The sequence below is a fragment of the Pteronotus mesoamericanus genome, unplaced genomic scaffold (genome assembly GCF_021234165.1).
Source record: "Pteronotus mesoamericanus isolate MK-2021 breed Mesoamerican mustached bat unplaced genomic scaffold, CSHL_Meso_final scaffold_165, whole genome shotgun sequence".
NCBI classification, from domain to species: Eukaryota; Metazoa; Chordata; class Mammalia; order Chiroptera; family Mormoopidae; genus Pteronotus; species Pteronotus mesoamericanus.
Window position 1 is genome coordinate 9742737 of NW_026555307.1, and position 17123 is coordinate 9759859.

At 51.3% G+C, this 17123-nt stretch overlaps 1 protein-coding gene across 1 annotated transcript; it reads right to left on the reverse strand.

The window, feature by feature from the left end:
* Positions 1 to 33: 33 nt before the first annotated feature.
* On the reverse strand, positions 34 to 16475 carry MAP4K1 (mitogen-activated protein kinase kinase kinase kinase 1). Its single transcript, XM_054589113.1, has 31 exons — positions 16377 to 16475; positions 16150 to 16207; positions 15946 to 16036; positions 15172 to 15236; positions 13439 to 13494; positions 13301 to 13348; positions 13071 to 13113; positions 12906 to 12978; positions 12267 to 12398; positions 11792 to 11854; positions 11611 to 11692; positions 11041 to 11157; positions 10724 to 10802; positions 10155 to 10213; positions 10028 to 10071; positions 9906 to 9950; positions 8929 to 8971; positions 8368 to 8530; positions 8205 to 8287; positions 7755 to 7839; positions 6794 to 6870; positions 6641 to 6701; positions 5757 to 5865; positions 5617 to 5675; positions 5329 to 5432; positions 4622 to 4796; positions 4276 to 4338; positions 3989 to 4078; positions 3834 to 3904; positions 3114 to 3169; positions 34 to 230 (listed from the first exon to the last, which is right to left on the reverse strand). The coding sequence occupies exons 1-31, from the start codon at positions 16473 to 16475 to the stop codon at positions 161 to 163; spliced, it is 2463 nt and encodes an 820-aa protein (XP_054445088.1). The 3' UTR covers positions 34 to 160.
* Positions 16476 to 17123: the final 648 nt, after the last annotated feature.

The window sequence follows — 17123 nt, forward strand, 5'->3', positions numbered from 1 at the left end:
GCATCCAGGAATTCTGCCCTTCCTCCAACCCCAGAAAAACAAGATGACAGCAGAGGCTAAAGGCACGTTTATTGGGATAAAGGGGCATGCCAGATCACTACTGTGTGTCCATTGTGAAGGGATGTGCAGGGAATGGTTCCTAACACCCCTCCGCAGGGACTCATTCCTGGATATACAGGTTGCTGGGAGCAGTAGGATCATCTGCTGGGCGTGTCTCCACCACCACAGGCCTGAGGAAGGAAGAGAGAAGTCAGTTCATTCATTTGTTCATTCATAAAGGAATTAATAGAGATTGTGACAGGGTAATGCTGGGCTGTAGCACTGAATGAACAGATTGGTTCCCCGCACTTGGGGAGCTCACTTGAGAGCAGGAGTGCAAAGAAACATGGCTCACACAGCAGGGACACCTCGCCCAAGGGGTCAGCCAAGGTGCCTCCGAAGAATGGATGGTGGAGCCTAAACAAGGCTCAGGAGGGAACTTTGTGAAAGGGCAGGGAAGAGAGAACATCCTGTGCAAAGTCTGCGGTGGGAGAAAGCCTGAGGCTTGGCTGCAGATGTCATGGTCTTGTTGGCTGTGGCCAGAATTGGGTATTTATCTCGGAGCCACAGGAGAGTTTTAAACGGGGAGTGACCAATTCATATTTAGAATTTAAAAGACCCCTCTGGCATGTCAAAAGGTCACAGGAGATCTTTGAAGGGGCTCTCACTGGCTAAATCTGGGAGTATTTGTGCCTCAAATAATGACAGTAATAGATTATATATAACACATAGAATAAAATGGAAATGCATGAGACCATGCTGAAATACACACATACACACATAAATGGTGGAGAAGGGACAGCTTTTCCCTACAGTAGAATGACAATAAATGTAGAAGAAATGATAGAAATGGAAAAATCACCATTTAATAACCATCCTAATGATAGATTCAGACAAAAACCTAGTACATGAAAGTCTAATGGGAAAGAGTATATTTACAATCTCAACAATTAGCCTAAAAAGATACAGTAGTATCTTCTCCCCCATCAGTGGTTTTGCTTTCCAAGGTTTCAATTACTTGAGATCAACTGCAGTCCAAAAATATTAAATGGAAAATTCCAGAAATAAACAATTCATAAGTTTTAAATTGCATGTTGTACTAACTAGCATGATTAAGTCTCGTGCTATTCCACTCTCCCCCACCCAGAATGTGAATCATCCCTCTTTGTCCAGTGTATCCGTGCTATATACACTATCCTCCCATTAGTCACTTAGTAGCCATCTCGGTTGTCAGATGCACTGTCCCGGTATCTCAGTGCTTATGTTCAAGCCTAACGCTATATCACAATGCTTACATCACTCACCTCACTTCATCCCATCACACAGGCATCACATCATCATGAGAGAACAGGTGCGTACAATACAATAAGATTCTTTGAGAGAATGACCACATTCACGTAACTTTTATTATCATATACAGTGGAACCTCGGTTCTCAAACTTACTTCATTCCAGAAAACTGTTTGAGAAGCGATTTGTTTGAAAACCAAATATCCTTCGTTTGTTGCCTGAGAGGCTCATGACTGATCATACAGGTAGCACCACAAAAGAGTTGTTGGGTAGAAAAATCAAAACCAAGTTTTGTTAGACAACTGAGGCATTTTTTTCATGAATAACTTGGTCAAGAACTGAATTGTTCGAGATGGGAGATGTTCAAGAACTGAAGTTTAACTGTATTGTTCTATTTTGTTATCAATTATTGTTGATCTCTTACTGTGCTTAGTTTATAAATTAAACTTTATCATAGGTATGTGTGTATAGGAAAATATATATTTTTTATATTATATATATTTTATAATATATATTAAAAATATAATATATATATTTTATATTATATATATAAATATATATAGGGTTCAGTACCGAGGTACTGGGACTGAGGTCTTGGAACATATCCCTGGCAAGTAACAGGGGACTACTGTACTCATTAAGAGAAAGGAAAGGAGAGTAACTTTATAGTAGAGAAATGTGGCAAACTGCGCACCTTAACCAAATGATCAAAGATAGCAAGCATCACCAGTAATAAGACAAACTGACATGTGCCTCATGATATGATGCAGTGAGAAGGATGCACCATCACTTCAGTGATATTCCTGCCCAAAATGCTTTACCTGGAAACCTCAAACCCAATTGAGGGACATTCTGTAAAACAATTTTCCTGTATTCTTCAAAACTGTCAAGGTCTCCCTGACTGGTGTGGCTCAGTGGACTGAGTGCTGGCCTGAGAACTGAAAGATCTCTGGTTTGATTCCCAGTCAGGGCATATGTCTGGGTTTTGGGCCAGGTCCCCAGTTGGGGGCGTGAGAGAGGAAACCAATCAATGTATCTCTCGCACATCGATGTTTCTCTCCCTCTTCTTCTCCCTCCCTTCCTTTCTCTAACAATGAATAAATAAAATCTTTTTTTTAAAAAAGGTGTCAAGGTCGTGAAAAAGAAAGTCTGAAGAAATGTTCCAGGCTAAAGACTAAAGAAACCTGACTCCTAAGTGCAACCCATCATCCTGGATTGTACCTTGGGCCAGAAAAAAAGTATTATATTTTGGTTATAAAAATTATCACTGGAACAACTAGTGAGACTAGAATGGGTACGTGGATTAGAAGGCAGTGATGTCTCCATATTATTTTCTTGACTTTGACAGCTGCATTGTGGTTTGAGAAAGCATGTCCTTGCTTGACTTAGTAAACATACACTGAAGAATATAGGGGTAAATTGGCATCACGTCTGCAATTCACACCCACATAATCAGAATATTTTAAATATTATATAATACGTATATATAATATACATATTATATAATATTTATACATATATAATATGTATATATAATATACATATTATATTATATATATATATATAAGCTAAAGCAAATGTGGTTTTAAAAAGTTTAACAACTTCTAGGGAGTCTGATGAAGGGGTGTGTGTGAAATGGACTGTAAGGGGCAGAGATGGAAACAGGGAGACTAGGTGAGAGAATGTGTAGGCCAAAGATTCAGGTAAACGGAGACACCTCAGGATGCCCTCTCCACATCAGAAACTCCTCTCCCAGATTCTCTGTCCCCTTCCCCAAGTCCATACCTGGGGGAGCCAAGCAGACGGAAGGTGAGGGTGGGGTCTCTCAGCTCCTGAAGCAGCTGGGGGAGAAGATGTGTATGTGTGTGAGTATCTAGAATTCTCCTCCTTCTCCCTTAAAGAGAACAGGAGGGAGTTCCCTGAACTTCCAGCCTCAGATCTACAAATAATCATTCTTGCTAATACCACTCAGCAGCTGTGTTACATAAGCAAGTTACTTAACCTCTCTGTGCCTCACATTACTAACCTATGAAATCACAATACCTACCTGATAGGTGATTATGAAGATTAAATAAAATACAAACATGTAAGGGCAGGGTCTAACATGTACTGTTCAATGAGCTAAGCACCATTTTCACCCCCATCTTCCAGATGAGGAAAGTAAGGCACAGGAAAGTTAAGTCATATACCTAAGGTCACTCAGCAGGATTCCAACCCAAGCAGTCTGGTCAATGTTCTTAACCACCCACATATCTCTATAATAACCACTATTTTATAGTTGGGAGACTGTGGCTCAGAGAGAAGCAAAGTCTCTTGCATAAGGTCACACATGACCTGGGATGAGCTCTAGACCCAAGACACCCTGAGGTAGAGAAGGGGTCCTGTCTGAACTGAGGCTGGAGGAAGTTCCTCCAGGACTTCACACACTGACTCTCTGGTCCATCCCATGAGCGAGATGACTGAGTGGGAGGGGAAGGCTGTGGGTCTTGGGATATGGGAGCTTACCCGGTCAGAGCCTAGAGCCCACACCTGCACTCCATGCTTCCAGAAGGCCTGGAGCCGTCCCCCGATCATAGCTGGGAGGAAAGCAGTGTCTGTTACCCTCGGGTATCGCTTGAGCCTCCACTCTGGACCCCAGGTCCTCCCACCCCTTTACATACCCACAGCCTCCACAGCTTCGGTCATGGGGATCTCTGGGGTTCGAAGTCCCCGGACTGGGGCCCCCTCTGGAGTCACCAGCTTCAGAGACCCTAGAAGTGGGTAAAGAGAAGACTTTAAGAGCGGGGCTTACAAAGTTATTTACGGAGGAACTGGACAATAAATTCAGTGTGAGAAGCAAAACAGGATGGGGGCAAGGCCTGGAGGGGCTCAGCGTTTCTGAGAGGCACAGCGTCTGGGGTTCGGAGGGCCAGGAACAGTGAGGGGGAAAAAAGAAGAGCGTCCTCACCGTCCATCAACACCATCACCTTGTCTTCCTCTACCTGGGTCACCTGTACTGGTCCCTGGTGCTCTGTTTGAGAGGAGGGGTTCAAGGACCAATTCCGCCGTATTCCGCCTTCCTCCTTGGCACCTCTCCATTCCCAGGTTAGTAGACTAGACCCCACTCATCACAGCAGTCCCGCCGGGTCGTCTGCCTCACCAATTGTACATACCTGCCTTTTCCCCCCCGCGCCCAGCCTCCACGCCTGGGTTCAACCCCCTTCGTAACAGACGCCTCAGGCTAAGCCCCGCCCAGTCACCCAGACGAACCCCTCCCATCAGGACCGCCCCCAGCGAGACCCCGTCCCACTCACTAGTGCTCATCTCGCCCAGCCAGCAGGACAGCGCGCCGAAGCGCACTGTGTGGAAGAGCACCGACTTCGCCGGCCTCCCGGGGCTCACGCCGATACACACGGCGGGCAGCTCGGAACCTGGCCCAGTCAGCAGCGCGAACACTGGCAGAGGCGTGGGTAGCGGGAACAGCACCTGCTGTGGGGCTCACGGGGAGCAAGGGGCTCAGAGGAGGCTTAGGGCGGGGCCTGAGGGGGGCGGGGCCTTGAAGGAGAGGGAGCTTGGGGCTTCCCAAGTATTCCCTGGGCCTCAGTCTTGGGAGGTGCCAATCTAGAAATTTCAGGGGTAGAAACCTCAGCGGGGTTAGGTGGTGCCTCCTTTGAAATGGACAGGCGTGCCCTCAGAGTCGTCGTGGCTTCCGTTTGGGGGCGTGCTGCCCTGTGACAGAAAGGCAGGGCCTCCGGAGGCGTGGCCTCAAAAGCAACAAAGTGTCAGAGGCTCAAAGGACCTGACTGTGGTCTCCTTAGAGAACGAAGGTGAGGTGCACAGGGGTCTGAAGAATAATCAGGCCAAAGGTGAGGGGCAGAGCTTAAGAAAGCCCTCAGAACCGGGAGTCTCCAGTTCTGACAGCAGGTGGGCAGATCCTTGGGGGAGACTGGGACAAAGCCTCAAGTGGAAGTGGGGTTTCATGGAATCCTCCAAGGAAGCCAGCCTCTACAGGCCCTCCTACCCGGATCAACAGGAACTTGTTCATGGGCTGGTACCACTGAAGCAGGACCACGGAGGTCTCCAATGCCCCACACAGGAATGGGCCCCCAGAGCTCTTGCCCTCTGCTGTGGGGGTGGGTAAGGGTATGTTAAGGTCAATCTTCTCTCTCCTCTTCCACTCCCAAAAGGCAACACATCTTTCCCCAGGCTCTGGATACCCTGCCTTAACCCTGCAAACCCCTTGGGTGGATGCAGCCCAAGCCCTGCCCAGTCCAGCCCCCGAGCTGCCCCGCAAGGGGTTCTCTCTCACCCACACAGCAGGCCCGGCAGCCTTTGGTGTCCTGAATCTTGGTGGAGACCATGTTCTTCCTGCAGAAAAGGTAAGCGGGAATGGAAGGTAGGCAGGAAAGGGGGATTACAGGGGCCTGTGGTGCCGTGAGGGGCTGATACCTTGCCAGTAGCCGGTGGGGACTAATGTGAGAGATGGGGCTTCCTGCTCTGGTCTCTTTCCTTTCCAGCAGGCCCAGGATGCTGTGAGAATACAGGTGGGGGGTCTTTCCTGCAGTGTGTGTATATAGGGGAAGCAGGCAGTTATGGACACTGGACACTCCCACATTTCCCTGTAGCTTCACTAGGCCCCCTTGTTTCCTCTGAAATTCCCAAGCCTTCAGACCTTAAGCACTTTTCATTTATTTGTTCACTAACATGTTTTATACATCCACTGTAGGCCAGGCACTGTGCTTGGCACTCATGAATAGTGGTGAGTAAAAGAAATTATGTTCCTTGCCCTTCAGTGCTCGTAGCCACATAAGAAACTATGGATACTTAACTAGTCAGATGAAGTTATATACATTACAAAGTTTAAGAAGAAACCTATCTAGAAACTCTTTTAAAGTTTGTCATTGCAAATATTAACTAGCTCATGAATCCTATTTACCTTGGAGTTTCCCCATAAACTAGAAATTCTTTTACACAAAATGTTTATAAAATAATTACATGAATTTTTAATCTATAACTTGCTCACTCTATTTTAGTAGTGTGGGGTAAATTCTAATGAACATCAAAGAAAGGTAATGGTTAACTTATTGTAAAATTCCCTCAAAACTGACTTGAGATGTGGAAACTATTGTGAGCCCCATTTCATTGATGGGGAAACTGAGACTCAGGGAGCAGAAGTCTCCTTCCCCAAGTGAAAGAGTGACTAGGACTTGAACCTCAGGCTCTGTGAGGGGGGAGCCTAGGCTTTTGTCAGCTGTACCCACCTACCTCCCAACCTCCTGACCTTTGACCCCTTAACCTCTGACCCCAGCCCTTCCACTCCCCCACAGCCAGACCTGAGAGAGACATGAGGACATTGTTGATGCAGTACAACCAGGTAGTCCGGCTAGGAAAGAGCTGCAGAGAATGGGGGAGACAGCTCCTGTGAGGCCCCAGCCATCCCCAGCTCTAGTCCCTGCCCTCGGCCCACCCTGGGTGCTGTCCCTCACCATTTCCAGCGTGGCCTCCTGATCATTCCGGTTCAAGATGAAAATGCCTTCCTCTGCCCCTAGGATCAGGTGCTGGTCTGGGGGGAAAGACATAAGGACACTGGGACCTGCTCCATCCTGGGGGACCTCCCAGACCCCCACCTGCCTGGTCCCAACCACTGGCGCTCTGCCCCCCAGCCCTGATCCTCAGTTCTCTAACTCTCACCTCCACCTCAACTCTCCTAGCCTGTTTCCCCAAAACTGAAACCAGAGGGACTCTGGTTTCACTTGAACTGGTCTCCTTCTCACCTGCTTCTGACTTACCACGTTCTGGTGGCTCTTCCATCTCTGACCCACAGATCCTCATCCTCTGTCCCCTCAGTGCTGACACAGACATTGGACGTGTCTCTCCAAACAGTCCGCTAAATTCTGTCCCTCTTTTTCCCTCCCTAGTTCTGGTCCCTAGAGGCTAATCCTGTCTCAGCATTGATCCCCAAACTTAGACCCCCCTAAATAAGGCTTTTACTGTCCAGTGTGATACTCCCCAAATTCTATGCTGTTTCTTTAACATTTACCTCCCCCCGACCTTGTCTCCACATCTTTGATCCCCAAACTCTGCCCCTTTCTGCTACATTCTAATCCCTAAAATTTCTGACCCCAAAATGCTTATCTTAGTTTGCCATTAACCTCCAACTGAGGAGGGCCCAGCTGTCCCCCATCTTGTATCCCAAACTCTGACCTTTCTGCTATATCTGATACTCAAGGCCCCCAGGCCCTAATTTCCTAGTTTTTGCCCTCAAACTCAACTTCTTAATACCCATCTCTGGCACCCAAATCCCACTTTAGCTCCAGGCTCTGTCCCTGCCTCAGCTTTCCCTCTCCGCACCCTATTAAGACCCTCTCTGGTCCCTGCCTTTGTACCTTCCATCAAGGTCCCTCCCCATATCACCTCATGTTCTCTGTGGCCCTCCTGAATGCCCACCTTTGGTGGACGGGTGTGTCCAGGCAGCCGTGCTGTGAATCCGGAGGGGGCAGCCATTGAACAACTTGACAAGAAGGGCACGTCCCTAGGCAGGCCACGGGGAGCAGGGCACGAGATCCAGCGAAAGGGAGGTGCGCAGAGGAAAGCAGTGGTTAAGACTCGGGGGGAAGAGCACCAGGGTTTACATTCTGCCTCGTCCTCCTCAAAGGTGTATAACCTTGGCAGGCTACCCATCCTCCTCTGCCTCAGTTTCCCCCTCTGTGAAATGGGGGACAATACCTACTCTATCTGTAAAGGTTTACACCACCTAAAGATATCAAATCAATGTCTGGTGCAGAGGATCTGCTCCACAAATGTCACCTGTTATCGTTATTACTCTTCCCACCCCCACCCCACCCAGCATCCCCAGTCCCATTTAGCGGTTTGAGTCCCCAGCATAGCTGGCCTCACCTTTCTCTTCATCTTTTCCTTCTTGGGGGGCAAGAGTGGGGGCTGGTCAGACTCCCGGGGGGGTGGGTTCCACAGTGAGGGTTCTGAGACAGGATGTGGGAGAAAATCAGGCTCCAAAGGCCCTCGGTCCCTGCCTGCCTCCCACCCTAGCCTGCCCTGTTACCTGAGTGGGCAGTTAGATGGGGGCTTCGGGTGGCTGGGGGAGGCCCACCATGGGGGGTGCGTGGTGGAGGACCACTGGCACACCGTACCAGCACCCCTGGGCTCAGCTGCTCCTCTTCCCCTGGCCCCCAGGGACCCTCGTCTGATGGGGAACGGAACTTGGGCTTTGGAGACAGAGAAGGGGCGTAGGCAATACATTAGATGATCTCAGAGAGCGCGCACCCTGCGATCCCCCTGCCTCGGCTAGAATTGAAATTTGGGCGTAGCCCTGACCCTCTCTACAACGTCCTATCACCACCCCAGCCTTCCCCTCTACCCCCACATCAACACACTCTAGCAACTAAAGGGTTAATGCTGACTGCACCTGCTGCTGACCAGTGTCCAACAGGCTAAATAGTGGTTCAGGGATGCTGCTTCCATACCCTAGTGCGCTCATGGTCCCATCTCCCAGACTTCAAGGGACCAGGTGTCCCAGGCTCCAGCCCCAGAACGCCCAGCATCCCAGCAACTAAGGACTGTGTCCACCTGGCCCCCAGCCCCCCAGCTCTGACCAGGACCTCACCTTGGGGGGCAGCGGAGGAGGTGTGTCTTCTGCAGGGGCAGGGCTGAAACACAAAGACAGGATAAGCAGGTGGAGGCCTGAGCAGCAAGCACAGGGTGGTTCAGGGCTGGAGGTCTGAGCTCAGAAGGGTCAGGGTGACTGGAGCTGAGAACTAAACGACTAAATCATCATGATGACAATAGCAAGAGCAGCTCTTGGAGATCAAATGCTAACAAGACATCAAGTCTAAATCTTCGTGGCCACCTAGCAACACAGATCATCTGAGCTCTTGGGGGTCAGGTTCTACCATGGTGCCCAGCCACATATGAGCCCGTTACAGACAAAATGTGGGCCCTGGGGCAGAGATTGAGGTCTGGGACCCAAGGTCCAAGGTAGGGAAAATTCCCAGGGGCCAAGGTTTGGTCTGAGGTTTTGTGAGTAGACGAGGAAAGGTGAAGGCCTGTGGCTGAAGGCTGAAGCTGTAGTTGAGGTCTGGGGGTTGGAGCAACATCTGGGAGGAGCTGGGGGCTGGGATGCAGAGGAGGGCCCAGGGCTGAGCCAGACAGATGAGGAAAGAGCTCAGGGTGGAGCAGAAGGTCATTCCAGAAGGAACTGGGGTTGAAGGAAGGTGGGGACTGAAGTTAAGAGTCAGGTCAAAAGTCTTATAAGAAGGTGGAAGAAAGGTACTGGAGGCAGGGTAGGGTTGAGCGTCAGGAGGGTCAGAGGTGAAGGAAGGTAAAGGGTTGAGGTTGGGTAGGGTTAGGGATCAGGGGTGAGGAGGAAGGAGAATGTGGGCTGGGCTGGGGGTTAGGATGGGGTCACAGGTTGGAGTGAAGGGAGGTGGGAGCTGTGCTGATGGTCCAGTCAGGGGTTGGGGATGTGGCGGAAGGATGTGGTAGGGGCTGAGGTCAGGGTCAAGGTAGAAGCAAGGGGGGGCGGTTATAGAAATGCAGGGGCTCAGTGAGGGCCTGAGGAGCAGAGGCTCCAGCCTCTCTTACATGTCCACGTCGTCATAGTCATCATCAGACTCCGACAGGTGCCTCCTGAGGAGTGACAGGCATGAGCCTCAGGCAGTCCCCACACAAATCCTAGCCCCCTCCCCTCCCAGGGGGCCCCTGACCTGGGACTGCTGCTCCTGAAGTCTTCAGGGGGCTGTAAGTGAGCCTGTGGGATACCAAAGGGTCAGAAGCGGCCTAGGGGAAGGTGAGGGTGTCTGGGGCCAGTGGGGTGGGCGAGGGGCATCTCACAGTGTCAGTTGTAGGTCTGGACTCCATTCCTCTGAGCTTCCTGAATTCCATGTGCCTCCCTGGAAGTGGAGGGTTGGGGGGGCGAGGTAACACAACAGTGAGCTGGGGTGATGGATTTAGAAATAAAGTAAAACTGTGGGGGAAGGGGTTGGGGTCAGGATCTCAGGATTGGAGCTGCCCCTTAAAGAGAGGGGTCTTGGCTTACTGTGGGGGAGGGATTCGGGGGTCAGGGTTTGGGGTTAGGGATGTGGGGGCTCAAAGTAATGACAAGAGTGTTTGGTTTCAGGTTCCATTTGGGTATCGGGTCTCCCATATTTCTGACGTCTCCCTGGGGGTCAGAGTGGTAATGGGGAGTCTGATGGGGTTGGTCTGCAGGTCAGAGAAATGGGGCCTCTAGGGTCACCTTATAGGTCAGATAGCAATGAGGTTCTCTGGGGTCTCCTGTGGGTCAGATGGTGATAAGGTCTCTGAGGGTCTGTTTGGAAGTGATGAGTGATGTGGAGGTGAAGGGGGTCTCGTGGATCTGTTATAGGGTCAAGTGTCCCCAGGTTTGAAGACTGTCTACTCACGACAGCAGTCTGCATCTGGAATCCCCAGTGAGCTCGATCGGTGTGTGGATCTGATGCGCCGAGGGATGGCAGGGGGTGGCTGGGCAGAGCGGCAGCTAGATCAGGCCACTGACCTCCAGCAGCCCACAGCCCCGTGGGCTCAGCCTAGGGTCCTTGATTCTCCCATAACTTCCATGCCCCCAGCCCTGTGCCAAGCTCCCCATCCTCCCTCCCCTTTTTCCTTCCAAGAGAGGCTGCAGGAAGGTGTTCCAGGTATGGGGCACAGCCGGAGCAAAAGTTGGGAGGTTCCAGGGCTTCTGTCAGCCAGAACCCCTCACCTCAGGCTCCTCATCTTCAATCTCACCAACAGGGGCCCCCTTCCCTGGGTTCCTCAGTTTGTCGAGAAGGTCTAGGATCAAGCCTCTATTTAGCCCAGGCTGCGATACCAGCTGATGCTAGAGGAGGGGAGGAGGGTGTCAGCAGGCTGAGGGCTGGCGTGGAGGGAGAGGTTGGGGCAGGGGCTTGAGAACATGTCTAGGGGAACAGAAGGAGAAGGCAGGAAACTCTGGGGAACCAGCAGGAGCCCAGGGAACTTTGAGGAGTTTGAAGGTATTAAAAAAATTTAGGGATCCCAGTGTGGGGGTTAGAGAATTCTGTTCCAGAGTACATCCAGGCATAGGTCTTGAGGCCCTTGGGAATTTGTGAGTTTTAACAACTCAAGATATCCTGGAAGAGGGTCTGGGGTACAAGTTGGAGGGTCTTCAAGGGGTCCTGGGGAATTCTGAGGGCCTAGGGACTAGGGCCATGGGGCTCTGTGGAACTAAACCATCAATGCTCTAGGGAGCCAAGTGGCCCTGGGGAATTCTGGGGTAAGCATCTGGGGAGGGTTTCAGGGAGGGAAGGTTTACACTGAGCATCTTGGTGGCACCAGGTCGTTTCTTGGGGTTCTTGGTGAGGGTGACTTTGACAAAGTTGTGGAAGGCAGCCGACCTTGGGAGGAAGAAGCCAAGTTCTGGGGTGAGGCGACCAGAGACTTCCCATCAAACCACCAGCCCTGGCTCCACCCGCCCTCTTGTCACCTTCTCCTACCATTTGCCTTTTTCCTTTAGCCGGGGCGACTGGTAGCCACTTTTGGTCATGAGAAAGAGAACTCTAGAAGAGAAGGAGAGAACATGGAGTTCAGACTCCCAGTGGGAGCAAGAGGGGCCTCTATTAGCAATGAAGTCAGCAGAGAGCAAGTGAAGAACAGAATGAGAACGAGGCTTAGGCTCTGCCATGCACTGGGACACCGCTCCCAGAGAACACCACATATCACGTTACAGAGCTCTGTGAGTCACAGAGCAGAGCTCAAGATGGGGATCCCTGAGATGGGGGTTCCTGGTACAGAGGGCTGAAGAAAAGACATTCTGGATTGAAGGGATCTTCAGGGGCCTCAAGCTGTGCTCAAAGCAAAGGGGGACTCCCGTAGGCAGACCTTGATGTGGGGACACAAGTTGGTGGGAGTGTTTAGGGTCAAGACTGGATGGAGTCTCTGGGCCCAGGGGGACCAGCCACACCTGCCTACCTGAGAGGGTGCACATCAAAGAGCGGTGGCTGTAACTCAGCTAGTTCAATGGCTGTGATGCCCAGGGACCAGATGTCACACAGCTCATTGTATCCTCCCTTCAGGGCCACCGCTGCCACCTCTGGAGCCATCCTGCAGGCAGAGACCCTCAGAGAGCCAGGGGTAACATAAGAAGGGGGAAGGGAGACTCCTTGGTGTGGGCAGTGGGGGGAGGAGAGAGACCAAGAGAGGGAGAGGAGAATGGGGCATAGAGCCAGATGCAGAGAGAATCATAGAAATGGAGAGAAAGAGACAACAGGAATAAAGATGAGAGAGACAGATAGGAAGACAAAGAGAAAGAATGGAGAATAACATAGGAAGAGAGAGACAGAGCCACACAATGAGACAGGAAAAAGAGAAATCAACAGATAGGGAAAGACAGATCAGGATAAAAATCAATGCAAACTGAGACAAACAGGTAGAGAGGGGCCCAGGAGACGGAGCTAAAGAGAAAACTCAGGAGGGAGGTGGAGGAAAGGTAGGATGTTCAACAGAGCGAGGCAGAGGCTGTGAGAAAGGGCCAGAAGAGTCCCAGAGATTAGGGTGGAAAAAGCCACTGCCCCCCACTCTGCCCCCAGCTGCCTGCCAGGCATCTCTCACCAGTAGGGTGTCCCAATGAAAGAGAGGCGTCGAGCCAGCGTTGCCCCAATCTGGGCCGAGATTCCAAAGTCGGCTGGAGGCAGAGGGAGAGACACAGTGACCTAGAGTCCTCTATCTCCTCCAACCCTTAGCCAGTCTGCCTCTCTAACCCCCAGACACACTCACCCAGTCTGACCTCCCCAGAGTCATTGATGAGGATGTTGGCTCCCTGGGGAAAGGAGGAGGCATTAGAGGCTGTCAGAGTCCACCACCCCTAGCCCAACGCTGCCTCTACCCCTTGGCCCCCACCCCCTGACCGCTACCCAACAGCTCAATTCTACCCTCAGCCCTCCAAATACCACTCCCATATCCTGGGCCTCCCACCCACCAAGGCCACCTTTCTACCCCTAGACCACCTTGATGTCCCGGTGTATCTTCTTCTGTGAGTGCAGATAGGCCAGTCCCTGCGGAGAGGGGTAAACATGGGGGCTGTGAGAGCCTGGGGGCTGGAGTAGGGCCCTGTCCCCACCCAGGCCCACAAGGCCTGTCCTTACCTGGAGCACCTCCCGGCAGACGTAGCTGATCTGGAGCTCTGACAGGGGACCTGTTACTGCAAGAGTCACCCCAGCATAGTTTTGGCTGGGAACCAGGAAACCTGACCCAGGGAGCCCCTGGTCCCGGCCCAAACTGGCTGAGAGGGTGCCATGTGGGGAGGGGGACAAAGGATGGGACAAGTGGGAGGGGAGACAGAGGATGGTCAGTGACAGAGGCAGCAGGGAACCAGAAGCCAGAGTGAAACAGATTCATTCGACAGACATTTCCTGTGTGTCCTCTGTGTGCCAGGCACAAGGGTAGGCTCTTGGAACACAGCTAGGAATGAAAGAGACAGATCCCTATGCTCGTGGAGAAAACATTCTAGTGGGAAGAAAACCAATAGTAAACGAGATAAACAAGTAAAATACACAGCGCTCTAAATGCTAATAAATAATAAGAAAAAGCAAGAAAGGATGACAGGAAACCTGTGGGAGGGCTATCACATTTTACACAGGCTGGTCAGCGAGGATGGCTCTGTGAAGGTGCCAGGAGGAAGGTGTGAGCAGCCCTGCGTGGAGCGGGAACCAGAGACACTGCAGAGGCCCGGAGCGGGAGGGTGCCTGGTGGGTCTGGAAAGCAGCAAAGTGATGAAGTGCATGGGAGACAGGAGACAAGTTTGTTCAGCTTGGGGTGCGGTGGTGGTCAGACTCATGGGCCACCATGAGGAGCTTGGGCTTTTCAGAGGGCAATGGAAGCCATGGGAGGGCTGTGAGCAGGGGGTATGGGACTTCGAAAAATGAGGAAGGCAGAGACAGACAGATGGAGAGGCAGGTACAGGTCCAAATTGAGACAGAGAAAGAAAGGAAGTCAGAGACCAAAAAGTGGGAAGACAGACACATTGAAAAAGAGAGACACACAGAGGGTGGAGAAGAAATGACAGAGAGAGGTAGACAGAGACAAGGTCTGATGGTCTGACGGTCTGGCTGTATAAGTCACTTCCTCTGCAAGCCTCAGTTTCCCCATTAAGGACTTCTCTTTTTTTAGATTTTATTTATTTATTTTTAGAGATAGGGGAAGGGAAGGAGAAAGAGGAGAGAAACATTGATTGGTTGGTTGCCTCTTGCACTCCCCATCCGGGGGCCTGGCCCACAACCCAGGCATGTGCCCTGACCGGTGACTGGTGACCTTTCAGTTTGCAGGATGACGCCGAACCCACTAAGCCACACCAGTCAGAGCCCCACTGAGAACTTCTTAATGAAGCCCTTCCTTTTCTAACATTTGGGGTGTTGGGCTGGAGGGAGACAGGGAGATGGTGAAAGACAGAGGTGGGCATAAAAAATTGAGAGGTGATCACAGGCTACTCCACCCTACCCTCAAATTCTGAGAGTGAAAAGCAGTCTGAGAGAAAGAATCAGAAATTCATTCACTCTTCAGTGAAAATGTGGGCACCTACTAAGAGAGAGAAATGCAGAAATACTCAAACACAGATCGACCTTGGTGAGAAAATGCAGATGCAGAGGAAGGTGGGGAGGTGGGAGTAGAGAGATCATTGCACACGGAAAGACTGGGGCTGCCAGGTCCTAGAGGGAAGGGCCCAGGGCCCACTTGGTAATCACAGTATCCCCAACATCATCCAGGCCAAGCCCAGGTCCAAAGGAGTTCATTGTGTGAAATACGGACCAGAAAAACAGAGACAGGAGAGGTGGGTTGGAGGGGGCGGGGGCTGCCTGGATCCCCTTGTCCTTCCTCTCACCTTGGTAGATGTCCTGCAGAGAGCCAGCCCCACAGAATTCCATGCAGATCCAGAGCTTTTGCAGCCTACAACAGTGTAACAGTAATAGTAATAGTAATAATAGCAGTGATAAGTTATTTATCGGGAAGCCCCCGGTTCACTGTCTTGTTCTGAATTTTTAATGTAACAGCTGTCATGTCTCTAACTCCCCTTGCCCACAGAGTAAAATCACCCCATTTCCATTTTATAGGTGAGGGAGTTGAGGCTCAAAGAGGAAATGTATGTTCAGGATCCACTGGACTCAAACCCAAATCTTTGGGCTCCTAACCCAGAGCACCCTCTGCTGTCCCATGCTAACCTAGGAGACAGGGCAGAAATCGCACAGGTTGAGGAAGTTGGAATGGGACACAGAGGCCCAGGGTACCAGGTCTGGGGGACAGAGTCATTATTGAGGCATCTGGGATATTAATTTGGGAGTCATGGAAATTAGGGAGTTCATATTAAAAGAGCAGAGAATGAAACTGGGGGAACCAAAGAGTAGAGTAATGAAAGGTTAATTTTAGGGGACTTAGTTTCAGATTTGGTTACTTTGAAGAGATCAATTTTGGGACCCCTGGTCAGATATGGGAGTTCTAAATTGGAGGGTAGATTAGGGGATGTTCTAGTCAGGAAAGTAGAACTTTGGGAATCAAGTTAGGAGTGACTTAGTTAAAATGGGGGTCCATGATTGGAGGTCAGGTTAGGGGGGTACCCTGGTCAGAAATGGGGGTTCAGGGCAGGTCTGAGGCTAATCACCAGAGATAACTCCCGTGGTAGGCCACAATGTTGGCATGCCGGCAAGTTTTCAAGATAAGGATTTCCTTCTGAAGTGTGGAAACATCGTCATCTGCGTGGAGGGGTGAGAGAGAAAAGTCCACTGTAGAGAAGGAGCATGGGGATGATCCCAGTGTCCCAGGAGGTGGAAGTGGGGGTGTGGGGAAGGAGCTCCTGAATCCTCACCAGGCTCCATCTTCACCATCTTCAATGCTACCAGGTCCCCCGTCACCTTGTCTCGGGCCTTGTAAAGGGGAAGTTGACAGTCAGGGAGGCTCCACTCCCCTGAATTCCTCTTCAGCATCCCTGAGCCAACATCAAGGACTGGGACCCTTTCTAATCCCCTTCCCTCTTTGGGCTTCACCCTAAATACCCCTGGTTGGAGGGTGATGGGGAAAGAGAGGGGTCCTCACCTTGATAACTTCTCCATAGGTGCCACCACCCAGCCGCTGCAGCAAGTCATAGTGGTCCCGGGGGTCCCTATTAAAGATGTCAGGGTCCACGAGGTCCATTCCTGGGAGCCAGAGCTGGGCCTGTGCCCAGGGGCCAGCAGGGCCTCAGAGCTGGAGAGCTGGCACCTCCCTCCTTCCCCACACGCCCTGCACCCGCCTTGCCTCCACTGGCTGTGGCCTCCCCCTTCCCCACTCTCATTTCCTGCCCTAACACAGGGCTGTGCAGCCGGCTCCACCCACTGTCCCCAGGGCCCTGAGATCCTGTGAGGGGCAGCTTGCCTTGGGACCCAGGGGACCCCTCTCCACCTTCATGGCCCTGGGCTGAATGTAAATCAGATGCAAACTACCTTAAGTGTGATCTGGTGGGTACCTCAGCACCCCTGCCCCCATTCTGGGTGGTTGCTAAAAACCACAGTTGAACTCTGCTGAATGCTTGAGGGTTTGGCCACAAACCGGAGATGGCAGGTCTTCGTAGGGATGACCATTCAGTGTACATTACAGTTCACCTTGGGCACCAACGTGCACTTAGTGAAACCCCCCTGTGCAGTGCGCAGACCAGTCGATATGCACATGCCTGGATATACATGTGCACACATGTGGGTGCAGCCAGAGCACATACTTCCACATGTGACACATGACTATGCATTAATGCCTGAAGTGAGCAGAATCTGTACCCGCACAACTTTAAAAAATATTTATTTTTAGAGA